The 16,198-nt window shown below is 47.1% G+C and overlaps 2 protein-coding genes across 3 annotated transcripts; one reads left to right on the top strand and one right to left on the bottom strand.

The window, feature by feature from the left end:
* Window positions 1–1,587: 1,587 nt before the first annotated feature.
* On the bottom strand, window positions 1,588–4,119 carry SMIM7 (small integral membrane protein 7). Its single transcript, XM_030466151.1, has 5 exons — window positions 3,823–4,119; window positions 3,688–3,729; window positions 3,535–3,587; window positions 2,830–2,920; window positions 1,588–2,303 (listed from the first exon to the last, which is right to left on the bottom strand). Exons 1-5 carry the CDS (start codon window positions 3,846–3,848, stop codon window positions 2,288–2,290), a joined length of 228 nt encoding a protein of 75 aa, XP_030322011.1. The 5' UTR covers window positions 3,849–4,119; the 3' UTR covers window positions 1,588–2,287.
* A 37-nt stretch (window positions 4,120–4,156) lies between these two features.
* TMEM38A (transmembrane protein 38A) lies at window positions 4,157–10,708 on the top strand. 2 transcript variants are annotated; one of them, XM_030466150.1, is made up of 7 exons: window positions 4,218–4,383; window positions 6,047–6,125; window positions 6,499–6,655; window positions 7,182–7,366; window positions 7,931–8,018; window positions 8,137–8,254; window positions 8,539–10,708. In XM_030466150.1, the coding sequence occupies exons 3-7, from the start codon at window positions 6,510–6,512 to the stop codon at window positions 8,758–8,760; spliced, it is 759 nt and encodes a 252-aa protein (XP_030322010.1). In that variant the 5' UTR covers window positions 4,218–4,383; window positions 6,047–6,125; window positions 6,499–6,509; the 3' UTR covers window positions 8,761–10,708. The 2 variants fall into 2 exon arrangements, with proteins under 2 accessions (XP_008491790.2, XP_030322010.1); XM_008493568.2 differs by lacking the exon at window positions 6,047–6,125 and having other exon boundaries at window positions 4,157–4,383.
* Window positions 10,709–16,198: the final 5,490 nt, after the last annotated feature.

Genomic DNA, 16,198 nt, shown 5'->3' with positions numbered 1-16,198 from the left:
AGGCGGGAGTGAGGGGATGAAGGGGAAGCGAGGCTGGGATGAGGGGGATGGAGGGAGTAATGAGGGCAGTGAGGGGGATGAAGGGGAAAGAGCTTGGGGTGAGGAGGGTGAGAGGGGAAGCAAGGCTGGGGTGAGGGGATGAAGGGGGAAGCAAGGCTGGGGTGAGGGGATCAAGGGGGAAGCAAGCTCAGGGTGAGGGGAGAAGGCAGAGCTCGGAAGGGAGATGGAGGGGGAAGCAAGGGTGTAAGGGGGATGGAGGGAGAAGTGAGCTCAGGGTGAGGGGGAAAGAGGCTGGAGTGAGGGGATGAACGGGGAAGCAAGGCTGGGATGAGGGGGCTGGAGGGAGTAATGAGGGCAGTGAGGGGGATGAAGGGGAAAGAAAGCTCAGGGTGAGGGGAGAAGGTGAAGCTGGGAAGGGAGATGGATGGGGAAGCAAGGCCAAGGTGTAAGGGGGATGAAGGGAGAAGTGAGCTTGGGGTGAGGCAGTCAAAGGGGAAGCAAGGCTGGGGTGAGGGGGATGAAGGGAGAAATGAGGGAAGAGTGAGGGGAATGAAGGGAAAAGAGCTTGGGGTGAGGAGGGTGAGAGGGGAAGCAAGGCTGGGGTGAGGGGATGGAGGGAAAAGTGAGCTTGGGGTGAGGGGGAAAGCGAGGCTGGGATGAGGGGATGGAGGGAGAAATGAGGGCAGAGTGAGGGGGATAAAGGGGGAAGCAAAGCTGGGGTGAGGAGGCTCAGGGGGGGAAGTGATCCTGACTGCCTCTGAGGCTCCATCCAGACCTGGTGGTACCTGGTGGCCCCAGACACCTGATGGGACCAAGTGGTGTGGGGAGAAAGGGTTTAAGTAGATAAATATTGGGGATAAATCGTGGCTGTTTGGGTGTTTCAGGCATAATGCCTTGGGTATGTGCCCTGCTTCAGGCTGGCAGGGAGGTAATAAAGGGCCTTTAATCTGTAACCAGTCTAATGGGTTCTGGAGAAAGATATTAGGGATAAAATTTTTTTTACCAAGCAGAACTTTGCTGCCTTGCCCATTCTGAAAATAATGAAAATACAATTAGAAACTACCAACTGTTAATCTGGGCAGAGCTACCCCTACAAAACTAGAGTTCTTCATTTACCTCATTTCTCTCAATGAGTTGGAAGAAACAACAACCAAGAAGGAGATCAGGTTTCAAGAAGCCCCTAGTAAGGCACCTTCCCTCAGTATCTTTCCCCAAAAGGAAGCAGAAAAACTTCAGGTAATGGAAAAGAGGGCAACTCTTGGGCTGCAAGTGCCCAAGAGACTGCATCCACATAAAATACAGGGGATTTGCCAAAACCTGAGCCTTGGAATCATTTAAATAAGGACTTTCAACAGTCAGCTACAATAACTGAAGCTGAGGAAGCTCTGCTATTAATTCACAGATTGATTTAACATACCCAGCACTTGTGATGCTGGAGAAAAGTTGCTGGTCCAAGAGGTAACTGAACAGAAGCAAAAATACCACAAGAAGCCAGACACAATTACAAACCTAGTTACTATTTCTCAAAACACACCAATAGTGGATTCATTTCTCCTGTAACAGAGTGAACACAGCATCAAATACACATTTTACCCTTAAATAGAACAACTTTATTCAACCAAATCCAAGATTTCTTCCAAAACCATTCCTTAGGATTGGCTTATAGAACTATTTTTGCTATTTTTCCCTATCCAAAATCCCTTTACATATGGCTTAGAAAAAAAAAATCTTTGAAATTTTAATTTTAAAAGCATTTTGTTGGAGAAACAGCAAGAATCCCATTTCCTTTCCTATTTCTCCAACAAAACTGAAGGGAATAGTGAGAAGTTACACCAATATTCTGCTCAGCTTTATAAAAATGAGACTCAAGTGTGACTTCCAAGCAGCCTGGGCAGCAGAATGTCAGGAGCTGGGAGTGATAAACAACGCAGAGTCTGAAGACTCTGGGCTTCAGCCACACTCCAAATCTGCACTCCGGGGCACTCTAAGCCTAACAAAACCAATTTAAAGTTCTTTTTATTTCAAAAATCATTTTACTTGGAAGATTTTTGGTCTCAGGGGCCTAACAGCTGAGCCCCCCCCCCCTTCCAGCAACGTGCCCCACGGTGTGACACAAGTGGAGAGGATGGAATTGTCCTGTCCCTGGAGCAGGTGAGGAGCTGGTGAAGAACAGGCCACCACCCCAGGGCTGTGTTTGGAAAGCAGGAGAATGTTTTGACTTTTTAGAAAAGTTATGTTTCCAGCCAAAAGTCTCTTCCAAGCTGACAGACATGTTCGTGGATGGCTTTCAAGATCCAAATAACCTGGTGGGTGCAACAGGGAAGAAAAAACAAAGGGGATGAGAACCAGGTTCACAGTCACACCAGTGCCCTCCCAGCTCACACATTGTGCTGCCCACACCTCAGAGCTACAGGAGTGGAAGGAAAGCATCCTGCCTGTCAGAACTAAAACCTGGTGTTTCCACAGACTGTTCTCATAGCTGATTCCAAGCTTTTACCTGATGGGTTTCTTCCCCTCTAGAATTAAAACCATCCCAAAAGTTAAACTTAAATGCTGGCTGAAATTATGCTTTATCTGAGAGACTCACAAGGAGCATTATTTCTAAGGCTACATGACTCACACTAACAGAGAACATTTTCATGCACTACAAGTGCCCACATTAGCAAAAAACTGAGGTCAACCAATGCCTCTTTGAAGACTGAAATAAGTGCAAATGAATTATGAACCAGAGCAGGAGAGAAAGAGATGCAAAAAGAAACAGAACTGCAAGCAAACCCCCAAAATGGATGACTAGAGATAAATGACAAGCTGCTTCACAGTGTTACTTACACAATCATGCAGAACATCATGAAGACATTCCACAAGGCAATGAAGATTCGAAAGTATCTGAGACTCAGCAAGAACTCTCTGATATTGTCACCTAAAAAAAAAAATCAAGAGAAGAAGCCCTTTGTGTGGAAAATACCCAGCAGGCTGACAAGGGGCATTTTCAACACTGCCTGAAAAACATGATCAACTCTGACATAGAAAAAAACCAAACCCACCCCCCCCAAAAAAAAAATAAAACAAACAAAAAAAGGTTTAGAGAACACAAAACTGAAAGTTGAAGGTTTAGGTGTATGAGCTGGATTATGTTCAGTGCATCCCTACAAAGGAAAACCAACAACAGCTGATAAAGAGAGGTCACACTATTAAGAAGGGAAGGACAACTCTCTGGTGTAGTTTCCAGCTTTCCTGTGTCTTGTGTCCCTTTCTTGTGTCCCTTCTCAAATCACCAATTTGGGACCAACTCTTAGGGCTGTCACCCCTGCGTGCAAACACCACGGAGGAAAATTTTAGGTTGCAATGTTACAAACGAGCACTTTCAGCCACGGAATGATTCACATCCAAACAAAACGCTGCTCGAATTGCACTCTGGAGCCTTGAAAATTCTTTTAACCAAGATTTTCCCTCAGCAAACTCCCGTTCCTGGGTGTATTCCCGAGCCCCGAGGGCTGCTCTGTGGGTAGGGCGGCTCCCGGTCCCCTCCGTTACCGGTCGTGGGCTCCCTCGACTCCTCGCCGAATCCCTCCGTGTCTCTCCTCCTCCTGCGGGACAGCCAAGGGGGGGTCAGGGTTAGGGTCAGGGAGGAGGAAACCCCCGTGCTCCCAAACCCCACCGCTTCCCTCACCCTCCCCGCCCGCTCACAGCCTGAAGTTGAGCACGGCCCCGGCGTTCACCAGCAGCGTCCTACGGGAGAGACAGAGACGGCGTCAGACACAGCCGGGTCGGACCGGGCTCTCCCGGATCCCCCCCCTTCTCCCCGGTCCCCGTCCCCGGTACCCGCAGAGCAGCAGATCCCCGATCATGGCGGCGGCTCCGCTGGCGGAAGCGGAAAGGGCGGGAGTTGCTCGTACCGGAGCGGCGCTTGCGCTGCCCGGGGGCGGCACCGGCACCAGGGAGCTCCGAGCACCGGGGAAGGGGAAGAGGGGAGGGGAAATCCTCCCACGGGCAGCGGAGAAAGAACCGGCACCGGCAAAAGAACCGCCCCACAGGTCGGGGTTGTGCCGCTGCCGCCACCGCAGCCCCGGTAGAAGCGAAGCCGCGCCCCGGGACGCCCCTCCGGAGGCGGGGCCGGGGGTGGACCGGGGAGAGCGGCGGAGGGAGGGAGGGGAGAAGGGAGGAGGGAGAGAAGGGAGGGAGAGGGAGGAAGGAAAGAAGGGAGGGGAGAAAGGAGGGAGGGAGGAAGGGCGGGCGGCGGTGCCCGGTACCGCGGCGCCATGGATCTGGCGGGGGCCCTGCAGCTCGGGGAGCTGGCGGCTGCCTTCGCCGCCCTGCCCGTCTTCCCGCTCTTCGACACCGCGTATTTCATCGTCTCCGTCCTCTACCTCAAGTACGAACCAGGTGAGCGCGGCCCCCGCGTCCTTGGCCGCCCGTCCCGGCGATGGCCCCGTCAGTCAGGGGCCGGGGGAGGGCTGAGGGGGGGAAGCGGCGCTGGAAGGGCGGTGAATGACACGGGGGCTGCCGGGGAGGAGCGGTAACACTCCTGGGGTGTTTTCTGAGGCACAAACGTGACATTTTTTGTGCCTTCCTGCTCCGTACCTCTCGGGTTTTTGCTGTCGAAGCAGCCGCGGTGCTGCGTGCGTGATGGGGATTCAGGGCTCGGAGCCTCTCCGCGTTGGTTCTTCAGAGGTTCTGACACGGGTGGCCAAATGCAGAGCAGAAAAGAGAAGAATTAAGCCTCTCTGCCTTTGAAAAATCAACCTTGCGTTTCATTGAAGATGAGGTTTCCGACAACAGCGAAGTATTTGAGCTCAGTCACTTCTTTGCTGCTATTCCAGGAATTTGCGTTAACGTTTCTATCCAGTTCTTTGGCTTTTCTGTTCTTTTGGCAATACTTGCCTTCTATTTATATACAAAAAAGCTGCAAGTAAAACCATGATTTTTTCCCCACCTTGCAGACCAATCTGGTCTCCGGCACCCTAACTGACCTTGCTTCGTTTGTTCTCTTGGGTTTATCTTGCAAAGATCGATAGATCTGCATCTGAGCTTTCCCTTTCTGCACTGGTGCCTTGGTCTTTTCCTTTGCTCTGGTATTTTTGGTAGCATGTGCACTTGGTGTGCTCTGTCCTCAATAGTTTCAGTGTAAGTGCCCGGTGACTTGAGGAGAAAAAAAACCCCACCACACTTTGGTATGATTTGGAAATCCTCCAGTGCTGTAAAACCTACAAACTGCTCTATTTAAACTCCATGTAAACAGAAGTTTTGAGGCCTGAGCACAAAGCTGTCTTCCAGCATTAAGGCCTGAACAGCACAGTTAACAGGCAACCCTTGTGAAAAGAGCTTTGGAAAATATGTAAGCCCAGTAATCCACTTGGTTTGGAAAAATCTGGGGTGTACTTTTCTCTTGATTCCCACACTGCTCCTAGGCTGCAGATCAGTGTCAGGACAGTAATGTCGTGTTTCCTCCTTGGAGACAGCATGTGGAGCCAAAGAAAAACAAGTGTTTCTAAAATTAAGCCTCAAGCTAAACTTAAGATTCCTATAGAACCAGCTCCATATCATGGCTCTTGCAGCTGTCTTGCTTCCCCTGTGTTTTCAGCTGGTTCAGATGTCTTTGAGGATAGCAGAGCATGACATAGTTGTAGCATCTGCTGATTCACACACTGCTGTTTAAGGTAGGCCACTCTTGGTGATGCTGACCTAACATTTTTAGCCTTCTCTTTTTTGACTCCCTCTTACTGGCTTACTGAACAGAGTTTGGTATCTGGAACACTGCACGAAGGACTCTGGAGCAGTTGGTGGTGATGAAACAATCTGACAGAACTGATGTTCTTGGGAGACTTCCTTGAAGAAGTACAGAGGTGGATGAAAATTCCTAGAGGAATAAATAAAAAAAAGGGCAATAGAAGGTTGTGGGAGGAGGCCTTAATGCAACCCAGATAGTAACACTGCTTTAATAGCTGTATTTTCAAAGGGCATTTCCAAAGTAATACAGGAGCAGGGGAGAATCCTCAAATCCTCTTCTTTCAAATAAAGATTAAGAATGACTGTTCTATTTTTACAGGTTATCTTATGAATGAAAGAGCTGAACAGATTGTTCATGAATTCTAGAGGGCACCTAGGTTGAAGCAATGGAGAGAATGGTACTAGTATGCATTTTATTTTTAGACTGTAAAGACATTGATTTCAAGGGAAAAAAAAATGTTCTTTCTGATTGCAGTAAGTAGCAGCAAATACAGGAGATGAACTCTTAGCCAGTTCCTAACCTGCTAATGACTCAGTTAATTTGGAAGCTTACGGGGGGCCTGCAAGCTGTGATCATGAATCCCATCTCTTGACAATATCTGGCACTTATTCCAATTTCACAGAATACAGGACTTTGTATTTTGTTTTAAAAGGGCTTTTCTTTGACTTATTTTGTTGGTGAACATGCACCCCAAGCCTCTTTCTTAAGAGGGTCTTGAAGTTTCTGCTTCTTTGCCAGCTGTGTCTTTTAATTTAGAATTTGCTTCACAGGAGCCGTGGAGATGTCTCGGAAAAGCCCTTTTGCCTCCTGGCTTTGTGCCATGCTCCACTGCTTTGGAAGTTACATCCTGGCTGATCTGTTACTTGGACACTCACCCATTGATTACTTCAGTAACAACTCCAGTGTCATCCTGGCCACAGCAGTCTGGTGAGTTTTCTGCTCACCTGAGTCAGAAGCAGGAGCTGCTGCGTATGAAACCATCGGGGTGAAGGGAGGTGTTTGTGTGACACACGGTCTGGTTGTCTTGCTTGGATTAACTGGGGGAAGCAGAGATGGGGAGAGGTGGTTTTTTGTACTCCTAGTTGTAGTTTGCAGTTTCTCTGAGCAGTTGTTTAGTGCTCTGATTGTAAGGGTTGGGTCCAGGCCAGGCATTTCTATTCCTAGCTGAGCTGTGGCCAAACCGCAAAAGCAGCGTTTGCAGTGCTGGTGCCACAGAGAGTAGGGGAGGGGCAGACACTGGAGGTTTGGGGGCATTTTATTCCTTATTTTAGTGAAATGTGCATATACAAAGCACAATTACTCCAAGTTAATTTTACTCAGAACATACGGGTTGTAGGTGCTTTTGCATTTCCTTCTCTCTGACATAATTCAGGCTAACACTCTTAATCCTCTCTTTCCGTCCCAGATGGGGACAGAAAAATGGGTCCTTAAACTCTTCGTGGTTTTATTCCAGGTATTTGATCTTCTTCTGCCCCATGAACCTCTTCTACAAGTGTGTGAGCTTCCTGCCTGTGAAACTGATCTTCGTGGCAATGAAGGAGGTGGTCAGAGTTCGCAAGATTGCAGCTGGGGTCCACCACGCTCATCACCAGTACCACCACGGCTGGTTCATCATGATGGCAACTGGATGGGTCAAAGGTGAAACATGAGATGCTCTGAATGCAGGAGAGAGGCACCCAGCCCTGTGGGGAGGGTCAGGAGAATCTGGGAGTGCAGCTTAAGGTGACCACAGGCTGGTTAGTGGCTGTGGTCAGCTGGCTTCCATCAATCAAGCTCCCTAGAGGACAGGTATTTATTCAGATTGCAGAATGGCTCTCAGTTGAGTCACTATCTAACTTTAATGGAGGGCTGAAGAACTGGAGTTGCTATCAAATATGGGTGTAGAATTCAGGAATTCTTCCTTCTTTCTCAGCTTTTACTGTCGTTGTCCTCACCTGCATCTTTTCAGGGGGTTGTCAGTGTTGAAACAGCCCAGTCAGTTTTCCTTTAGCTTTTGTTTGGAGCAAGTATTTGAGCAGCAGGAAATGGAAGAGAGGCAAACACCCTTTCCCTGCTCTGGTTTTTTCAGGCTAACTTCTTTTACATTTGGGAAGAATGTCATGAACCTTTTGTTCTCCTTAGGTTGTCCTTACCCCTTGGGGATCTAGAAAAGACAGATCTCTGGTGTGGCAGTTCAAGCTGCTCACTTTTACTGTTTCATAGGTTCTGGGGTTGCCTTGATGTCCAACTTTGAGCAACTGCTGCGTGGGGTCTGGAAGCCAGAAAAGAATGAAGTTCTTCAAATGTCCTTGTAAGTAGGAAGCCAGGGGATTCTCTCTGTCAGACCAAGAATGGAATTAAAAAAAGCTATTTGGGACTGGATGCAAATGATGCAAACCTCTTAGAAAACTTCTCTATTTCTCTTCTAGCCCTACAAAGGCTAGTCTGTATGGCACAATCCTCTTCACTCTGCAACAAACTCACTGGCTCCCTATCTCTGAAGCCAACCTCATCTTCTTTTTCAGCATGTTCATGATAGTTTGCAAGGTAAGTTTACAGCAGGCTGGCTGCTAACCATGCTACAGAATCAGAGAAAGGGTTCAGAGTGACACTGGGGGTGTTCTCCTTCCTGAGCCCCCCCTGAAGGCACCAGGAAAGATCTGCTGAGGAAGTTATAGCATAAATTCTCACTCATCTAGGCAGTATGGTAGGAGATCCTTGTGATAGAGCCACAAGACTTTTAGCTGGGGTGAGCAGAATGCTCTTTACTGGTTAGCATTTCGTAGCTGGTGTTATTTTTTTAACCTGAAGTATTCCCTGTTGCCTGGCAGGTTTTCATGACAGCAACTCACTCTCATGCCTCACCTTTTACTCCAGTGGAGAACTGCATCTGCCCTGTTTTCTTTGGCTCTGTCTCCAGTGGACACAGCAGCCACCACCACGATCACCACGGAGCCTCCCACGAGGTTTCCCATCCTCCACCTCCTCCTGCCAAGTCCAAAGAGGAGCTAAATGAAGGCACAAGGAAACGGAAAGCAAAAAAAGCTGAATAAAAAAAAATAATCCACGACTCCACAGTCAACAGGCCAAGAAAATTCTTCCAGAGCTGAGTCTCAAAGCCACCTGTGACCTCCTTTATCCTCCAGACCTTCTCTCAGGCTCCAGAGGAGAGGTGGAAGCCAAGATGCTGCCGGGCGGGTCCCTGAATTTCATTTGTGCTCTCTGTGCTGCTGCTTGCTTTTTGGTCTCTGTCTCTCTATTCTGATCATATTTTCAGGGATTTGTAGGTTTGTGCCAGGAAGAAAAGTGGGTGCCAATTCCCAAGCTGTCAGCAATTGTCATGCAGCATTTCCAATAGGTGTAAACTCTTTCAGTGTGTTTCTTTCTAAATGGAGGTCGTGGTTTGTGCTCCTGCAACTCCTAAGCTCCTTTGAGTTTTCATTGACCTTCCTGATGTCTACCAAACCAACAAACAGTTTAGAAACAGTCAATGTGGAAATTGGATTTCATACTCAAGGAATTAAATGGGCTCACATGAGCCTCATTTCTCCCAGCTCCCACATCAGCATTTATCTCCAATTACTCTGGCATTTTATATGCAACAAGGACATCAACTCTGGTGTCCTGGCCAAACTCTGGTTTTTGTCACCCAGATTCCCTCTTGATTCTTAATGGCTAGAACACTGTCACTTAACTAAGCTTGTGTTTGCAAGAGCTTTGAAGCTGTGAAGTGCTCTGAGTGCTATGTACTGATACTGCTGTTATTTTAAACTGTTGTGTAGAGCTGCTGCACGTTGTTAATAATAACGTGTCCCACCTCAAACCTGATCATATTTAACTAGGAAAGAAGCATGGTTCTGGTTTGTTTGTAAGCCTGTGGGATACAGGAAGGCTGTGTGAGTGTAAATAAGTATTTATTATTATTATATTATTTATTTATGATTGCCAGGTCATCTAATTAACGGACCTGAAACTGGCTTTTTAAAATCTTTGCATCTTTAGGGAGAGAATTGGCTCCTTCTAAGCCTGGTCCTAAGCCCACAGCCACGTGCTGGCTTGTGCTTGAAGCTGTGATTTGGGTGTGCAGGGCAGCCTGAGCACTTGCTGGACACAGGAAGGAACATTTCCAATAATCTTAAAGAAAGATCCAAAGGCTGAAGAGGCAAATTTCACACCAGCTGATTTAAAGAAAAAAAAAAACTAAACCACTTTAAAGGACTGATAAAAGCACACCAGCTGACAATATCTATCCTCCTCTTAGGTCCTTTTTAGCCAAACTACTGGTCTGTGAAAGCAGTTTGTGTCAATGAGTTGAGAAGAACCTGAAATGCTCTGGATATGAATGCTAAGAGTATGAAAAGCGTGGCTCAGGGAGGAGTATCAAGTGTGTTCACATTCTGAGCAGTGAATCCTGGCTTGTAGACTAGTTGGAAGCTGTTCTTATAACTGATTTTGTTCTGAAAAGTGTCATCTTTAGCACTGCACCCCAAAGGCCAGAACTTGTTGGGGTTTTTTTTATCACCAAGGGTGACTGTGGTGAAAAGGGCACGCAGAGGGACGTGGCACTGGGCTTCCAGTTCAGCACCAGTTTGCCATCCCTACCAGTAAGGTTTGCAGCTGTCATCTTTGGGAATATAAAAAGGAAGATTGAAGAACAGCAGTTTGATTTTTTGTGTGTCCTTGTTCATTGTTGAAATTGATGGTTAATTAAAAAAAAAATCTTGTATCCAAGCAGGTGAAAGCCATTGCAAAAAGTCAAATGATTCGTGGTTTTGACAGTGCCTTAATTTTGTGAGTTTCCCTCCCCTTCAGTAGAAAACAGGAATTCTACCTGACAACTCAGCTGTCTGGTTTTGCAGATCCTGCTCTGCTGCCACCTGATGTATCACTAGCATGCAGAAGATTAAATGTTTTCTGAACTGTCTGATTCAAGAGGAATTTTGTTTTATAAAAGCTGTCAAGAAATAAAAATTGTGAAGTGATTCTGCTTGTCCACTGGCACTTGAGGAAAAGCTCCTGTTCCTTTTACTCTCACCAGGCTCAGAAGCTACACACTCCTTCATCTACAGAAAGTAATGACAAAGTGATTCTGACTGATTTAAACTTTGGCATTTCCTACAAGGATGTCTGAGAGTGTTATAAATGGAAATAAGATGGTAAAAGGGCCACTGCTTTTCTTGTAATGTTGGCATGCAAGCTGAATTTCTGGGATTTCAGGGAGGGAAATAAGGAAACTTAACTTCTCTTGGTGTTTATACCAGTTGAATCTGCCTTTCCTAACCAAGGAGAGGAGAAGCTTGCTTCTCCAGGGCTGCTCCTACACTTCTGGAAAGCCCTAATTCACCCTTAAACCAGGCTGGACACAGGAGCTGGGCATTTCCCAAGTGATGACAACTTCCTTCCAGGGCAGAGAGCTGGGAGTGATGAGGAAAACATGACACAGCCAATCTCCCTGGCTCACTAAATGAAGGGCTATTTATCTTCCAAGGGGTTCCACTTGTCTGCCCCCAGATCTGACTCTTCTAAAATGTTTATTAATACCTCTTAATTTATCTTAATTGAGAATACAAGTTGGAGTGCAAGAAGCACTAAATGAGAGCAGGCTGATGAGGTATTTGAAGTGTTTTGAAAAAAAAACCTACAATATCTCAAGAATCCCAGGCTGTGCTGGCTGTGCAGTGTTCCCAGCTGCAAACCCAGGGCAGGATTGAAGCATTCCAGGGTTTAGACTTCCACGGGACAGACGTCAGTGCCTCCAGAGATGTTCTGATCTGGTAACTCCTGATACTAACTCCAGTGAGATGCAACTAAATTTAGCAATAAGTTTAATCCTCCAAGAGGCCCTGGCTGCCTGATGGAAAAAGCAAAGCATCTGAGTTGCTGCTCTCAGCATTTCTTGTTGATTGACAGGTTTCCCTTTTCTGTTAGACAGAGCCAGCCAAGAGCACTGTCTGCAGCTTTTTCCTGGTTGCAGATCAGCTTCACAGAGAGGGAAAGCTCCACAGCCCTTACTGGGCTTGAACCCCAAACCTAGGATCATTTTACATAAACCATGAAGATTTCACAGTAAATGAACTGATGAAAAAAAAAAAAAAAAAAAGGAGGCCATAGGAAAGTTTATACTGAAGAGCTGATGTGAGAAAGGGCAAAGCCAATACCACAAAGTACAAAGCTAAAGCTGACAGTGTTCCTGTTTTCCCCTTTTATTATTAATAATGACAGGATGTACCTTCTTCAACATTTGCCCAAAGAATAACCCAATTATATCCTCCAGCTAAGCAGAAAGACCCAGAAGATAAAGATGAGTGTTACCTTGGCCATCTCCTGGGTAACAGAGAAGTTGTTCCTTTTAACACTTGCCAGGTGATCAGTGCCAAACGTGTCCTCCTCCTTCCTGCAGGTGTAAAGAGATCTGGTTTGTCCTGACTGCCCATCCACAGCAAGGAAAGGCCAATTAAAAGGCTTTGGATTTCCTCAGACACTTATGGTGAGGTCCTTCCTTGGTAAACACCCACAAAATTACCTCCCAGCTAAGAATTTAATCCTGCACTCGTGTGGTCTCTAAAGGCAGCAGTTTGTGAGCAGGCTGCTGGGGGATGATGGTTCATGAGCAGACAGACAGTGAGAAAACAAGTTCCCTGGCAGGCAGAGCCCACGATGCCATCCTGACTCACACTTGCTTCTCACTTCTCTGTGATAACACTGCTGACAAAAAGGAGATGGTGATGGTGCTCAGACCAATGTTCATGAATATCTTGGAGTCTGGTCTCTCCTTTACACTTCTGCATCTGCCACAGACTACCCCTAGAAAAAGTACCATTTCTATATCTTCTAGGATGACCCTTATCTGCTAGTTTCCAAAAGAGAATTTAGGGAAGAAATTCTTCAGAGAGCCTGCAAACCTTTCAGGAAGATCCCTCTGAGATAGTGATTTCATCTTAGCTTGAGGGTACAGGTAAGCCATGGATGTGGAATGCAGGAAAACAGGTTGGAGATGTTTAGAGGCTTGAATATTTTTATAGCCTGAAGAAATTCTGAGTGTCCCTGGGAAAAGATTTGGATGGTTGATTTGGTTTGGTTTTCATTTGCAAATTACAGAAGGCTCAGCAGGAACCCCATGCAGTGCTACAGACTGGGCACAGAGTGGCTGAGAGCAGCCAGGCAGAAAGGGAGCTGGGAGTCTGGATTGCCAGGAAGCTGAACAGGAGCCAGCAGTGTGCCCAGGTGGCCAAGAAGGCCAATGACATCCTGGGCTGGCTCAGGAACAGCGTGGCCAGCAGGTCCAGGGAAGGGATTCTGCCCCTGTGCTCAGCCCTGGTGAGGCCACAGCTTGAGTCCTGTGTCCAGTTCTGGGCCCCTCAGCTCAGGAAGGAGATTGAGGTGCTGGAGCAGGTCCAGAGAAGAGCAAGGAGGCTCTGAAGGGATCCAGCAGAATTGCTGTGAGGAAGGGCTGAGGGAGCTGGGGGTGTTGAGGCTGGAGAAGAGGAGGCTCAGGGGAGACCTCATCACTCTCTCCAACTCCCTGAAAGGAGGTTGGAGCCAGGGGGGGGTTGGGCTCTTTTCCCAGGCAACTCTCAGCAAGACAAGAGGGCAGGGTCTCAAGTTGTGCCAGGGGAGGTTTAGGTTGGAGATGAGAAAGAATTTCTTTCTGGAGAGGGTGATCAGGCATTGGAATGGGCTGCCCAGGGAAGTAGTGGATTCTCCGTGTCTGGAGAGATTTCCAAAGAGCCTGGATGTGGCACTGAGTGCCATGGGCTGGGAACTGCAGCAGGAGTGGATCAAGGGTTGGACTTGATGATCTCTGAGGTCCCTTCCAACCCAGCCCATTCTATGATTCTAACCATAACACACAAGCTGCATTCCTGCAGCAAGCAAGCTGCTGCTCTTCCCATTGTCCCAGCCTCCCAATTAAGATGGCAGATCTTGATTTTCCAAAAACAGATCTGCTAGCTGGTGACTTCTGCTCCCACTGCAACCAACTGCTTGAATCAGCCAGTGAGCTGATTTCCTTTGATTTGTTAGTGACAAGAATTGGAGCAATCAGTAATAATTCCAGGTATAACCAGTGTGAGATGCACAGAGCACATCACAAATTATGTTGCCTTGAAGATCAGTGCAAAAATCCATGACTCAGGAGTCCTAATGTTGTCTTATATTAGATTTAGACAAATGTAGGCTAAAACCCTACTGCAGGCTTATAGGCACTCTGGGATGTTTATCTCTTAAGGCAAGACACTTCATTTCCCTGCCTTTTTGATTTATGAGATTAGGATGTCAGTTAATCTCTTTTTATTTGGCTAGATGATGGTGGAGATTAATCAAGTATTGTCTGCAAAAGGAGCCCATAAATACAGATTACTGATGTTTCTTTAATTATTCCTCTGTATATCAGAGTGATGTTACAACAAAGATGTTATTCTCTCACTTGCTCTTCAGTGACAGCTGCAGTTTCCTGCCTTTTAGCTTTTAAATTCTTCAATTTTTTCATTCTACCTTTTTCCAGGGGCTGCTGTTCAGGGGTGATACCACAAAGTAGTAAATATTTATTGTGCACAATTCAAACACCTTTTAGAAAATGCACTCTTGCACAGCTTGACAGGAAGGAAATAATGATAGGGCACAGGGATACTCTCTGGGTCTTAAGAAACCTACTTTAAATGGCTGAGAATGCCTGAACCATACATGATAAGAGCACTGGTAGGCTTACCTGATGCTAAATACACAGGTGAGTATTTCTAAAGTAGTCAAAAGGTAGTGAACAAAGGAACCTCAGGTGTAAAGCACCTATTTGGGAGCACATTTACTGCATTAGAAAGAGACCCTGGGGGTTCTGCCCAAGTGACAAACACTGGTTGCTATAGAGACATCTCCTCCTCAGACAGGGATGGATGCTGCAGGATGTGGTGGAGTTTCACTGCATCTCTGTGCAGACAGCCAACCACTTCCTACTGTTCCCATCATGGAAATTCTCCCAGCCTTTCCTGAAAAGAAGGAGCTAGCCAGCTTTCTGGAGAGAGGCACTACAGACTACTTACTGCTCCTTGCCATCAGTCATCTCCTCTTGAATCAGGAGAGCTCGGGGTGCCCAGAGAGCAGCATGAGCTTCAGTTCAGACACACGCCAGGATCTGCTCTGTGGGAAGATGGTTCCCCTTCCTTTCCAGCCCTCCAGCCTGGTCTGAATCTTCATCAGCTCAGTTTTTTCAGGTAAATAAGCTGAAAAGTCCTGAAGTTGATGAAAGCATCAGGCACTCTTCTCTGCTAGAGCCTGCAAAGTGTGACAGTGCAAAGTGAGACCGCAGCAGGATCACGGCGTCATCTGAGAGTGAAGATGCCCAGAATCTGCTGCATTTTCTGTACAACCTGGCCCTGTCACAACAGAGTTGCACCTGGAACGTGTCAGAGAGGGCAGAACTTTGCATTAGTCAGGAAATAAAATCAGCCCAGGCAGGTTGGAGCAGTAAGAGCTGAGAGCAGCTCTGTGCCCGTCTGCACAGAAGGCACCGAAGTTCCTCAGGCTGCCTCAAAACCCCAGGCAGCAGCACACGTTTGATTCCCAGCCACCACTTGAACAAAGCAGAGAAATCTTTGTGAAGAACTTCTTTTCTTGGACAATATCCAACTATTTCCCACTTCCTCTGCCTACTGGGACACAGCTGCCAGACCGAGCTCCCTGGTAGCGTGCGGCAGTGACTCAGATTTTCAGGAATTCCAAAGCTTGAGTTTGTCCTTCTGCAAATCACTCACTCTGCCTCTGTTTTAAAACAAGAAAACAACAGGGTTGGGTTAGCTCAGCTCCCAATTGCATAAAAAGGGCCTTCTAAAGAAAGAAAATCCTGCAGCACCTCCCCCAGCAGGAGGTAACAGGATGAATCTGTGGTTTGGGGAGGGAGATGTTCCCAGACAGATCAGTTTTACAGAAACAGCTAAAGCTGCAGTTTCTGGCAGGAATCCATGGGAGCTGCAGACAATCTGAAATTAGTGAGCAAATAAGGACACAGCTAGTGTGAAGATTTTTACCTATAATGCCTGCCCAAGCTGTGGTAGAATCTCATGGATTTTCAGGGAGTTTTGGGCTGAAGGATGGTGCCAGGTGATTGCGTTTTCACCACAAGGCAGGGTTATAAGTGAAAAACTAAGTCAAAACTGCTCTCTCAAGTGTGGAATTCACGTGGGTTGGAGTGTAAAGTGACACCAGGATTTCCTGCAGCTCCTGCAGCCTTGCTGACACCTAATGAACTTTTCCTGGGGTATTAGGCTGAGAGTGCTTGCTCCCTGTTGGACAGCAGCACGGAGATGGTAATTCCTAACCCAAGGGAGCCCTTTCCTCATCTGACACTGGCACAGACTTCATTAGTGATCACTTTTCACTTAGAACAGTCCCAAGGAAAGCTGCAGATGCAGCCATTCCCAGTCCTAATTTTAGCATTCCCTCTTGTACTTCTTTATCACATGATTTTGTTGTGCCCTGAAAGTTCACATAATCCGGGGG

Source organism: Calypte anna, chromosome 28 (genome assembly GCF_003957555.1).
Source record: "Calypte anna isolate BGI_N300 chromosome 28, bCalAnn1_v1.p, whole genome shotgun sequence".
NCBI lineage: Eukaryota > Metazoa > Chordata > Aves > Apodiformes > Trochilidae > Calypte > Calypte anna.
Note: the sequence above shows the minus strand (reverse complement) of the source record. Positions and strands in the feature narration are given on the sequence as shown.